Source organism: Peromyscus maniculatus, chromosome 17 (genome assembly GCF_049852395.1).
Source record: "Peromyscus maniculatus bairdii isolate BWxNUB_F1_BW_parent chromosome 17, HU_Pman_BW_mat_3.1, whole genome shotgun sequence".
NCBI classification, from domain to species: Eukaryota; Metazoa; Chordata; class Mammalia; order Rodentia; family Cricetidae; genus Peromyscus; species Peromyscus maniculatus.
The window spans coordinates 26770313-26782607 of record NC_134868.1 but is presented as its reverse complement, the minus strand read 5'-3'; the positions used below and the strand labels follow the sequence as shown (position 1 = coordinate 26782607).

The 12295-nt window shown below is 46.6% G+C and overlaps 1 protein-coding gene across 5 annotated transcripts in view; it reads left to right on the top strand.

The window, feature by feature from the left end:
* The window catches only part of Irf2 (interferon regulatory factor 2), a 112759-nt gene extending 104496 nt beyond the window's left edge, over nt 1-8263 (top strand). For all 5 annotated transcript variants that reach the window (XM_006970894.4, XM_006970895.4, XM_076553349.1 and 2 more), the window contains exons 8-9: nt 5312-5358; nt 6559-8263. In XM_006970894.4, coding sequence (XP_006970956.1) covers nt 5312-5358; nt 6559-6867 — 356 coding nt within the window. In that variant the 3' untranslated portion in view covers nt 6868-8263. The remainder of the gene's footprint in view (nt 1-5311; nt 5359-6558) is intronic.
* The last annotated feature ends 4032 nt before the right edge of the window (nt 8264-12295 follow it).

Here is a 12295-nt window from a genome sequence, read left to right as displayed (position 1 = left end):
GTTGACCTTGAACTCACAGAGATTCACCTGCCTCTGCCTCCCAAGTGCTGAGATAAAAGGTGTGTGCCACCACCACCCAGCCTCACCTTTTGATTTTATGTTCGTTAGTAGCATAGGCTGTTTGCTTATTTTCATGATAGAGATCCTTTGTGCAGACTGCACATTCAAATGTCAACTACCTTCATTCTCCTGCCCAGGAACCTGCTATTTGGAGGCTGTTGTTGAATAGTTTTTTCCTCTAAAGATCACTGATATATCATCCTAGGAATATCACAAAACCACATTCAGCTTTACAACTCTGTCTTCTACTGTATTATTTAATTGTCAGGCCAAGAAGGAGCTGAGGCAGCGTCTTTGGGTGGAAGGAAGTGTTTGCATTGGATACTTTAAGCTGATAGAGCACTTGGGAGGCAGAGGCAGGTGGATCTCTGTGAGTTCAAGGCCAGCCTGGTCTCCAAGGCGCAAAGCTACACAGAGAAACCCTGTCTTGAAACACCAAAAAAAAAAAAAAAAAAAAAAAAAAAAGGAAAGAAAAGAAAAAAGAAAATTCTACTTTGTTTGATAAAATTTTCAGAGTGGAGAAAGTATGTTTCCAAACCCCGGCTAAGGAAGCACTAAGGCATAGTCATTTTTTGTTGTTTGTTTACGTAGTTATTTTTGAAGTGCTGAAGATAGAACCCAAGGCTTCAGGGCATGATAAAACAAGCACTCCACCACTGGTCTGTAATGGCCAAGCCCTCACTGTATTTTGTTGTGGCTGTATGCCACATCTCCCTAGGATTTGACTAGATGGTCAGTTTAGTAAAAGGAAACCATGATGGTAACTCAGAAGAAAGGAGGCAGAAAACAGGTCTGCGTAGGAAGCAGAGTAAGAATCAGTTGGTTATATACTCAAGAGAACAGAGGTTGTGCAGGTAGCCGACCATCATTCTCCCAGAAACCATATATATGTGATGAATAAGGCAAAGGTGTATTGGCATGGAGACTAAGATTCGGATTTGAGCTGCTGAGTGATTGGTTGCATCTTCTAGTGAATGTAATTGAGGAAATTATATGGAAAGAAATCAATGCTAATCGTATTTTATTGAATGAGAGCCTTCCAGAAAACATATCAGATATCACATAATGCAATAATGTGTTCCATAAAATATATCTTCTCCTTCTCCGTGATGTTCTCGAGGTGGTTTGGCAATATGTGTCCTCCAGGCAGATGTTAAAACCTGGGCTGAAGTGTCATGATGCTAGAACTGGCACTCAGGAAGAGCTCTTGATGTCATCGGATCTGAGTCCCAATCACTTTCTTCCCTCTTCGCTGCTTGTAGGAAAACAGGCCAGAAAGGTTAAATCATTTCTTCATGTACCTGCTACTACTCTGTAAACATTTCAGCTTCTTCGGACCATGCTTGCAGAGCAGCTTCAATCTTTCTTTTTTTTTTTTTCCCCATCCCGTTGTATTGGAAGTCAGTTTGAGAAGGATCCAAACTAATAAAAGGGGGAAGTGACATAATCCACATTGATGTTTTGGCAGTCACGTTGATCTGGAAGCCGCAGCTCCAGGGAACTCATTTGTCATGTAAGGAGTGAGTCTGGAAATGGCTGTGGTGGAAGAACACCAAGAGAACAGGAATGAGGACTGGGAGCCAGATATTGAGTAATCGTTCTAAAAACCGCCATTCATCTAAAAGCAAACTTTGGGATCCTCAGACGGGAGCCCCAGGCACCGGCATCTCCTAGCTGAAGACTCTCGAGGCTCCTTTCTCTATAAGAATCAGAATTATAAACCAGTGTGTTAGTCCATCTCACATTGCTTTAAACATGTGAGGTAGTCAACTTTAAGAGACCAAAAGACATCATGGCTCACGGTTTCAGAGATTTCAATTCATAGCTACTTGGCTCCGTTGCTTTGGGCCAAGTAATGGAACAGAACGGCATGGCCAGAAGCACTCGGTGGAGCTAAGCTGCTCAGACCACGGTAGCTATAAAGGGAAAGAAAGACAGGAAGAATCTGGGGGTCCCATTATCCCCTGCATCAGTAATGAGTGCAGTGACCTCACCTCCTGGAGTTTCCAACCCATCCCAGCATCACCATCATCTGGGGACCAGGTCTTCAACACTTGAACCTTTGGGAGACAGTTAAAATCCAAACCCTTACGCCCAGTTCCCGAAGTTATGGAGGGAGAGGCTCCCTCCATAACTACATCATTTAGAAATGAGTCTCTCCAACAAGCATTTGTGTCGGCCAAAAAAACAAGGGCAGAGGACGTGTGCCGTTCCTGAGCAACAACTTTCTTCCTCTAGTTGCATGCTGGGTATTTACAGGAAATGAACATTCCCATCCCCTACCAGGTCTGTTCAAAGTCTTACCAAGGAGTTTAGCCTGGCATCTAACTTCCAAACCCTCCAACAACTGTGGCGTGAGCTTGTGGGATCCTAGGACCTTGATGTCGACAGCGCCTTTCTCTGAACCTTTGGCCTTCCAGCACATGCCTGGTGGCTTTGTGTGCTTGCTTTTCTTCGAAGGGAAAAGGCACAGACGGATTTATGGGGAGTCGTGAGGAGGAGAGGGGGCTTGATGCGCATGGAAGGAAGCGAAACTTTGGCTTCAGAGCACAAACAAAGCTAAGCATGAAAATAGAAAGGGGACCTTGAAGCTTTGCCAGCAGGAAGGCAGTCTCCATGCTCTGTTTGCGACGCTGGGATCCGAAGTACAGTTTTGTTTTCTTTCCTCTGCTGACTCAGTCCGAGACTTGGCAGGTTTCTCAACATCTCCGTTTCTCATTTTTCTTCTTGGGAGTGGCAGTCCTGTCTCCCCTGGAGGCTGAGTTCATGTGGCTTTTGTGTTTGGAGGGCAGTTTCCTTTTCTGGTCTTTGCTTACTTCTGCCTGAAAACATTCCTTGTGCCTATTGTCGGGTTGTCTCCGTGGCCCAGACCACTGTCAGCTAAGACCTAGGCGTCCTCACGGCATCTGTGCCCCTATATGGGGCTGTTTGGGGGCAGAACATTCCGAGTTGGAGGAGCAAAAGATCTGATTTTTGGTCAGTCTGTGACCATCTCCCAGGCCTGTCTGAAGTCCCTGGAGAACAGTGGCTGAGTGAGAGTCATGCAAAAAAGCATTCCTGGGTGAGACTGGTGGATCTCACATGCTCGCTGTCTGTTTAAGGAATGCACTGGGGGTACAGTTTGTCCATTTGCTCTTTCACTTGATCTCTGTGGGGAGACCAGTCTCTGGCCCGTAACTGGGATGATGCAAAGGGATCTGGCGGGCCTGGAGCCATGGGATCTTAACTCTGCTGTCGGGTAGGCATGCAGCTAGAAGCTAATCTCCCTCAGTAGTGGCAGGGCGCGGGAGAGGGTAGAAAGCTCTAGAGAACATATGGCCAGATGACAGCCGCTGCCTTCTGACTTAGGATCGTGGTAAGATGAGCAGACCTGCATACAAAGGCTCTAGCCGAGCCTTGCTGTAGTTCTCTAAATGCCCAGCTCTTCTCAGTCAAATAAATGATCGAGACACAAGGACCTACGAGAGCCTGTGTATTTTAGATCTTCTACTCTCTATGCATTAATTTTGCAGTGGCGATGAACAGTGAAAAAACGCCTGCCCACGGATGATATGTAATCAGCAGTCGCTGAATTTGACTCTGCTGTGCCCAGCCCTATGTGCCAACCTAGTAGTGGATACCAATGATACTGCAGGCACGGTGTGTCAGCTCCGTGCTGGGCCTTTCCAAACCCCCAAACACTCTCCCACTACTCACCATGGAATCCTCTTTGGAAAGTGCCGGGTTAACTGTGGCTCCCTGTGGTGAAGAACTTTTCTCTGTGTCTCACAGCCAGCAGGGTCCAATCAGGTTTATAATGGACCAGCTATTGCCCTGGAGCAGGATGACCACAAATGCCATGGCCTAACACAAGACACAGTTACTCTCTCACAGTCTCTGCGGGGTGCGAATCCAGGTGTGGCTTAGCTGGATTCTTTGCCGCAGAGCCTTGCTAACCAGTCCTCAGGGGTTGGCTCATCTGGGAGACGGCTGTTCAGCCACTGGCCCATGCAGCATTGGGCAGAGTTGAATTCCTTGTAGGTGTTGAATGGAGATCCCCAGTTTCTTGATAGCTTTTACCTAGAAGCCGCCCTTAGCTTAAAATGTGTCATGTGGGCCTCCCAAACGCAGCCAGCAAACAAAAGACAGGTTAAATCTTATAGGATGACATGCTCACGCTCATGTTTATATCTTTACTGTGTTCTGTTGGTTAAAAGCAAGTCACAGTTTCTGCCCACACTCAAGAGGATAGGCGCAAAGGTGGTAAACTTGGGGCATCTACAACATGGCCGTCATCTGTAGCATGAATCTTAAAAGTTCTTATTAATAAAGTCAAACCTGAGGCCAGTTATTGGGGTGAACCCTGGAAGATCAGAGAGCCAGAACAAGCCACAGCCACTTTACCTTGCCAGTTCCTCAGCTGGTCTTGCTTCCTCAGACTGGAGGCCTCTGAGTCCTCATCCAGAATGGGTCCCACCTGAACTGTGCTGCTCAAAGCCTGAATGCTTAACCAGGCTAAATGCTTCTAGTTTCTGGTCCTCACGCCTTATATACCTTTCTGCTTTCTACCACCACTCCCTGGGATTAAAGGCTCACTTTCTGGGATTTAAAGGCATGAGTCACCATGCTTGGCTGTATCCTTGAACACATGGATTTCTGCCTCTGGAATGCTAGGATTAAAGGCGTGTGCTACCACTGCCTATCCTCTATGTTTAATATTGTGCCTGTTCTGTCTCTGACCCCAGATGAATTTATTAGGGTGCACAATATTTCTCGGAACACAATACCACCACAGCCATCTGCTAAAACCCCAGTAGAAGCTGGATCTCTATAAATCCAAGGGAGGCTACTAAAAATAGGAGAGGGCAAGGAGAGATTCAGGAAGACTTCTTGGAAAATTTCACTGTGTCAGGACTTCCTGTGACAAAGGGGATGGACTAGAAGACAGTGTGTGGCATTGTGGACAGAGCTTTATGGAGGAGAGGATCCTTCCAGCACTGCACCGAACCCTGGGAGGCAGCGGCTGTGGCAGCCTAGCCTTGTAGAGCGAGCCTCTCCACTCAGCTCCAAAGCCCACTTCTCTTAGGGGACCAGGCAGAGAATGGAAATTCACTCGGCTTGTCCCACTGGAAGTGTTTGACCTCACAGAGTAGAGGGAGAGGGTGTGTGTAGTTTCATATTTCTAAAGTGCTGGCATGGGTTTTCAAGATACTTCCTGAGCCTCCAAAATAGCTTGAGCAACAAGAATATTTCTGTTTTTCTTTCTTGACAGAAAGCGAAACTACCGACAGCGTGCCTAGTGATGAGGAGAACGCAGAGGTGAGCCAGCTTCCTGTTGCCTCTTGTTTTAAAGCACGGGTTTTACTTTTGGGTCCGTGTGCGTGTGTGTGTGTGTGTGTGTGTGTGTGTGTGTGTGTGTGTGAGAGAGAGAGAGAGAGAGAGAGACAGACAGACAGACAGACAGACAGACAGAGACAGAGACAGACAGACAGAGACAGACAGACAGAGACAGACACAGACACAGACACAAGACAGCGAATGTACATAACCTCAAAATTTACCGTAGTTTTTTATTCTGAATTGTAAAATGTGGTGCTGAGCCCTGGGTGGGAGGAAGGGAAGTCAGATGTGCCCCTCAGAGAGAGAGGTGAATATGACATGGCTGGAAGAGAAAATGGAAGTCAAGGCCAGGAAATACTGATATTCTTATGGCTGTAAACATCCTGCTTTGCCAACAGGAATAGAATGGTCTGCCCAGCCCAAAGCAGTGGGCAGAAGTCAGCATCAGGAACAGCTAGCAAAATTATCTTCACACAGATCAGTCCCCTCCCTCCTCTAGTGGTCCTGCAGAGAGGCGGGTGTGTCCAGTCTCTGCTCCCTGCCAGCCTGCTTCGAGCTTCCCTCTGTAGGCCAGGCTCACACAATGGCAGGAAATGGCTGCAGTGTTGATGTGGAGAAAAGGGGGGTTGGAGAAGAAGCTGATGTTTGGTTGAATTCCTACTATCCCGAGGTCAGAAATTCCAAGAAGACAGTGGGCATCCATGCTGGCGTATTTTATGATCTGGCTTCTTCAAGGACGTTACCTCCTTTTCTGCCTGGCAACCGTGAAGCCAGTTGCGGTTCAGAGAATGTGGATCTCAGCCCTATCCACTTAAAAAGCAATCAAAGGGCATGCGCTGACTGTTCCTAAGCCCCTTACTCTCCTCCTCTGGAAATTCGGGCTAACTAATTAGGTTGGGCCATCCATTATGGCCGGAAACCATGCAGCCTGGGCACAGGAACCAGAAGCCAAGTTGCCACCTTATTTTGTACCTTTGCAGAAGAGTCTTGGCCAGATTACCGGGAGATAGCAAATGGGAGTTATCTGAAAAGTAAGAGAAGCCATTGCATTGTATGTGGCATTCAATGGAAAGGAAAAGACGGTATGTGTGTGTGTGCGTGCGTGTGTGTGTGTGTGTGTGTGTGTGTGTGTGTGTACACACACACATATATATATATCCTGATTGTTTTCTCTGAAAGGGGAAACCACACTGGCGGAAGAGGAACATTGAAGGCAAACAGTACCTTAGCAATATGGGGACACGGAGCACCTACCTGCTGCCCAGCATGGCGACCTTTGTCACTTCCAGCAAGCCAGATCTGCAGGTCACCATCAAAGAAGAGAGCTGTCCAATGCCTTACAACAGCTCCTGGCCCCCGTTTACAGACCTCTCTCTCCCTGCCCCAGTGACCCCCACACCCAGCAGCAGCCGGCCGGACAGGGAGGCCCGGGCCAGCGTCATCAAGAAGACCTCTGATATCACCCAGGCCCGTGTCAAGAGCTGTTAAGCCTTTGACTCTCTCTGGTGGTTGTTGGGGTTTCGTAGCTTTGTGTTGTTATTTGTTTGTATTTTATTTTTTCTCTCTGATACCTATCTTAGACAAATCTAAGGGAAAAAGCCTTGTCAATAGATTATTGATTGCTGTGTCCAACTCCAGGGCTGGGGCTTCTTTTTAAACTCAGGACTCCAGCCCCTTGGTAGATGCGTATCTCTAGAACCTGCTGGATCTCCCAAGGCTACTCCCTCAAGTTCATGGACCAACAGCCACACGGGCAGTGGAGGTGCTGCATTGCCTACGGTCAAGGCCAGCATGGTGGAGTGGATGCCTCAGAACGGACGAGAAAATGTGAACTAGCTGGAATTTTTTATTCTTGTGAATATGTACATAGGGCAGTACTAGCCATGTTGCAGTCTGCTTCTGCACCTTATCTTGAAGCACTTACAATAGGCCTTCTTGTGATCTTGCTCTTCTTCACAGCACACTCGGAGTCCCCTCTGTGCCCACTACCCCACGACCCACCCACCCCTCACCAGCCCATCCAATCCCAGCCCACTAACCAACCCCCAACCCATCCAATCCCAGCCCACTAACCAACCCCCCCAAAACCATCCAATCCCAGCCCACTAACCAACCCCCAACCCATCCAATCCCAGCCCACTAACCAACCCCCAACCCATCCAATCCCAGCCCACTACCCACCTTCTCCCTCCCCAACCCATCCAATCCCAGCCCACTACCTACCCTTCCCTCCCCAACCCATCTAATCCCAGCTCTCTACCCACCCTTCCCTCCCCAAGTCATCCAATCCCAGCTCTCCACCCACCCTTTCCTCCCCAACCCATCCAATCCCAGCTCTCTACCCACCCTTCCCTCCTCAACCCATCCAGTCCCAGCCCACCCGGTTCTTTTTTTCTCCTTTTCTCTCCTCAAAGGTAATGTTCCACATATTGGAGGAGGAGGAGGAGGAGAAGAAGAAAATTAGTTTCTCCACAGCTGTCCCATTTTAAGACTGCTTGAAAAAAAAAATCTTTCTAATCTGCTATGCTTGAACGCCACGCGGTACAAAGGAAAACTGTCATGGAAATATTATGCAAATTCCCAGATTTGAAGACGAAAATACTCTAATTCTAACCAGAGCAAGCTTTTTTATTTTTTATACAGGGGAATATTTTATTCAAGGTAAAATTCTAAATAAAATATAATTGTTTTTTATCTTTTCTACAGCAAATTTATAATTTTAAGATTCCTTTTCTTGTTTATCAGCAGTTGTTATTACATCCTTGTGGCACATTTTTTTTTTAATTTTGTAAAGGTGAAAAAAAACTTTTATGAGCTCATGTAGCAATGAAATTATCCTGTGGATTGATAATAAATGAATATGATATATAGTTACAATTTTTAATGGGTATCACTCCTGGCTTTATCTGTGTCTGCTTAGAGTGCAATCATGGATCAGGGCTGACAAAAGATTTATTCTAGGAGACCAGCATGCTTTCCTTTGCTGACCACGAGAAACTTAGGACGTTCCTATGGTGAGGCTGCGAATAATTTCCTCTTCCAAATGCTCACCGCACCGAACCCCTGTTGGAATGTCGTATATGAGTTGCCGTCTTTGCTCACCACAGCTGTGCCCAGAAAGGGCGTTTATCACAACTGCACATGGTAGCAGTGGAGACCTGAAATGAAGGCCCTCTGCTCAGGTGACCCATGCAGCCCGAGACCAGGATGCTGGAACCCAAGTCTGGAGGATTTCTGGAGGAGTCTGTTCCCTAGTCCACAGCTCTCTGCTGTGAGCAGATTCCTCTCATGTCAGTGCTTTTCTGTCCTCATCCATAGGCTTAGACATATAACTCAAGTTTGCGTTGTGTTACATATCTGGGCACAGATAAAACACTTTTAAAAATGAGAAATAGTTGTTGTGTTCTACCTTTCTATTCCTCTATCCTCTAAGACCTGGGCTCTTTACGTGAAGGCCCAGCTCTTAAAATGTAGGACTTTGAGAACACTCGTCTCTATCACCTACTTGGAATTTGTTTTCTCTCCTTTTGAATTATCCTTATTGCCTTCACATACACACCTTGGTATTTCAAGGTACAGCCCCGACCTTGAGAAGGTCACCTCCCTTACCTCCCAAGCTTCCTCAGAATACTAAAACTTAGCTGCCTCCCTACCACCTTTAGAGGTTATGAAAAGATCGCTAAGTTAATATTTGAAAGGTCCTTTCAATTTATGAAAGGACAAAGGGCTCTTTTTAAGTCTATCTCTGTGTGGCTGCAGATACAACCAGTGGCCATAAAATTATCCTCCCTGAACACAAATCACCGGAAACGCGTTACTGTTTGGTGAGTTTGAAATGTCTCACACAGGTGGCCTGTTGTTTCTTTTCAGAGCACCTTTGTAAGGAGTGTTTATTTTCATTCCTTAGGAGTCATACGGTCCTCAGAATATGAGCCCTCCACTTTGGTAGTTTATATTTTAAAATCTCATTAATCATCCTGTTTTTGTTTTGTCTGCAAAACAACAAAAACCCAGTAGTAGAAGTTGGCCTTGGCTGACATGGTGATCAGTGGGTCAAGGATAGCGCGGACCTTCTGTCTGCTCTCCCTTCTGTACCATCAATGAGCCCTGTAGGTCCTCATGCCATGCCACTGCCTTATTCCATTCCTGTGGCAGGAACCAGACAAGGCAGCCAAAATCAGGATCCAGAGATACACCATTTAGGTGCTCAAGATAATATTCTATTGCCAATGAGACCACAAAAACAGAACAATGCTTAAAATACCCCTCCGGAAGGCTGTTATTCCGAAGTCACACTTGCCTGTAGTAAAGGGAAACATGTGAGTGACAAAATGCCTGGGGCAGACAAACAAGCCAGATGGACAGCTCAGGAACAGGAGGCCCAGACCTTGTTGTTGTCACTCACAGGAAGTGCTGGGGACACGTGATTTATTTAGTTGGCCTCTGTGTGTGCTGATATGGTTTTTATGATGGGGCTGGCTGTGGGTGTGTTTAGCAATGTAACTGCCTTTTGGACAATAGTTTCCATTCTCCGGAGGTCACACCCATGACAAAGTTCCTTATACATCTGTGATCTGAGAATTCATTAACACAGTAAGGTAGGGCTCACCAAGCACCTTGATGTGACTGGCTTTCACAGAGCTGTTTGGGTGCCTTAAATAAGTCTGTCTTCAATTATAGCCTTCACTCCCTATTTGGAGGCCGAAGGCAGTGTTCCGTCTATTTGAATTTATTAGGTATACGTGGCTAAGAAGTACAAATCCTTCAGACACCTAAGCCCTAAAACAATCCTTTTTTTTTGTTGGTGCTCCAAATGCAAAGGGTACTATCATGTAACCCGTTCCTGAGGTAGAAATTTTAGGAATGAGGAAGATCAATGATTTGGTTTCAGGAGTCTTGAGTTTTCAAGTTGGTGCTTTTCAAAGTATTTTTCCATGTGAATGGAACAAGAAAGTGTTAAGCCCCAAATGGCCTCTTCCCGCTGCATCTGAGAGGCGAAACCTTAGCCCTTCCATTGGCTAGAGGCTGTCCTTTGAGTGCTGAATTCATTAGGCTTGAAAAGCCTCTTGTCATTTTAGCTTTGGACAAACAGGTCCAGATGAAAGGAGGAAATCAAAACCCAAGACTTCTGCCAAATTTTTCCTGATGACAGACAAAAAACTAGGAAATGGCTGGCAAACAGATAGATGGGTCTCCGGCCTGCCGGGGTAGAATATCCAATGCCTTTACTAGTGTGGGCTTTGGAAAAAGTATGGTGGCAGAAGCCGGTTTTAACTAGTTATATTCAGGCATTTCATCCTGAAACTCCATCTCTTGGTATAACCTCAGGCCAGGATGAATGATCAGAGCCACAGGGACGGGAACCTTTCCTGCCAGGGAGCCAGGAGAATGTCGCCCCCACTGTGTCCCAGCTGCTGTGGACTCCTCCTTAGGGGTGTCATAGTGTTTTTCTATCTCTCACGAGACTGAAAGCCTCTTAAGGTGGTGTCTCCCCACCGCATTCCCATTTCATAAGTGGCACGAGGAAGATATCTATAGATCATCACTCCAGCGTCTCCTACACCCCACCCCACCATTCCTAATGTTGAGAGGACAGTGTCGGTCCTCGGCTAGGCCCCTCAGCAATGACTTGGATACCAGCTGCAGACCTGGAAAAGGATCTTGCCATGGTTGTGTAGAGCTTTGGGTGGGAAGATGTCAAAAAGTGTGCATCGTGGTAGCGAGGGCTTCTTCCTGAAGCTGCCTGGCTTCTGTGCCCCTGCCAACCCTGATGGACACAGAAATAATTCTCTCCAGTGGCTTGGGCATTGCTGGGCCTGCTGTGATCATAAGAGATTTGCTTCTGTGGCCATTCTAACAACAGGTGCCGAGGCACTGTCTGAAAATAGAGACTGGGAGGAAGGAAGTGGTCAGGCCTGAGAGCTGGTTTTAGCAAAAATGTTAAGTCTGTCCAAGAACTTGGTCTTGCTGTGCAAGGATCAGGAGGAGGACCATTTCAGAGGTTACATAGTCTGGGGGTGCAGCTCAGTGATAGGGTGCTTCTCTGACATATGAAGGACCCTGTGCAATCCCCAGCACCTTGAAAACAAATAAGTAAACAAACAAACAAACAAACAAAAGTTAAGAATTTCTGTAGTCCGGCAAGACCACGTTCTAGGATCTGTTGGCATGTTTCTTTGGACAGAAAAGCAGAGCATGTGTCCCGAGCCTCTAAGTAAGGATTGGTCACTTTTTCCTTATCTACTCTATAACCACGTTCATAACAGTTTGCTGGCTCTGTGGGAAATATGGTGCTAGGTTCTACAAGTGCTCTCGGTTTAAGTCCTTGTACTCACCCCTGAAGACTCACTGCTGTCACACTCACTGGTCACACCCAGCGGGTTTGAGTGACACAACCTTTTGTGTAGGTCCAGAAAAAAAAAAGTCCGCACCACTATTACCTCTAAATTCCAGTTTTGCTGAGAACATGTTAAAATTGGAACTCCTAACCCGCATCCACACAAACTGTCAGAGGGAAAAGACTCGAGATATCTTCCATCTGATTAAAGCTTGGGTCGTCTATCTGGGATTGCTCCTGTTGCCCCAGATCCCCCTATAGCATTCAAAGACGATTAAAATCCACATATTGTACTGGGGATGTGCCTGAAGTTTCCAGACAATGTAAACAGCTAGTTAAGAGTGATTCCTATGGTTAGTGATGAGCCAGGCTTTATCCACTCTGAGCATTAACACTGACAGATATTCTCTATAGAGCATGCTGTTCTGTCTGCCAGCAATTCCCCTCCAGGGCTGTAAATCCAGCGCTTATCTTCATCTGCAGCATCCTTGCTCTGGGAAGCCCATACATCATGTTTTTAATGTGACCGTGAAATGCAGACAGGGGGTTCACAGTCCCAGCTCCACAACATTCAGCCTA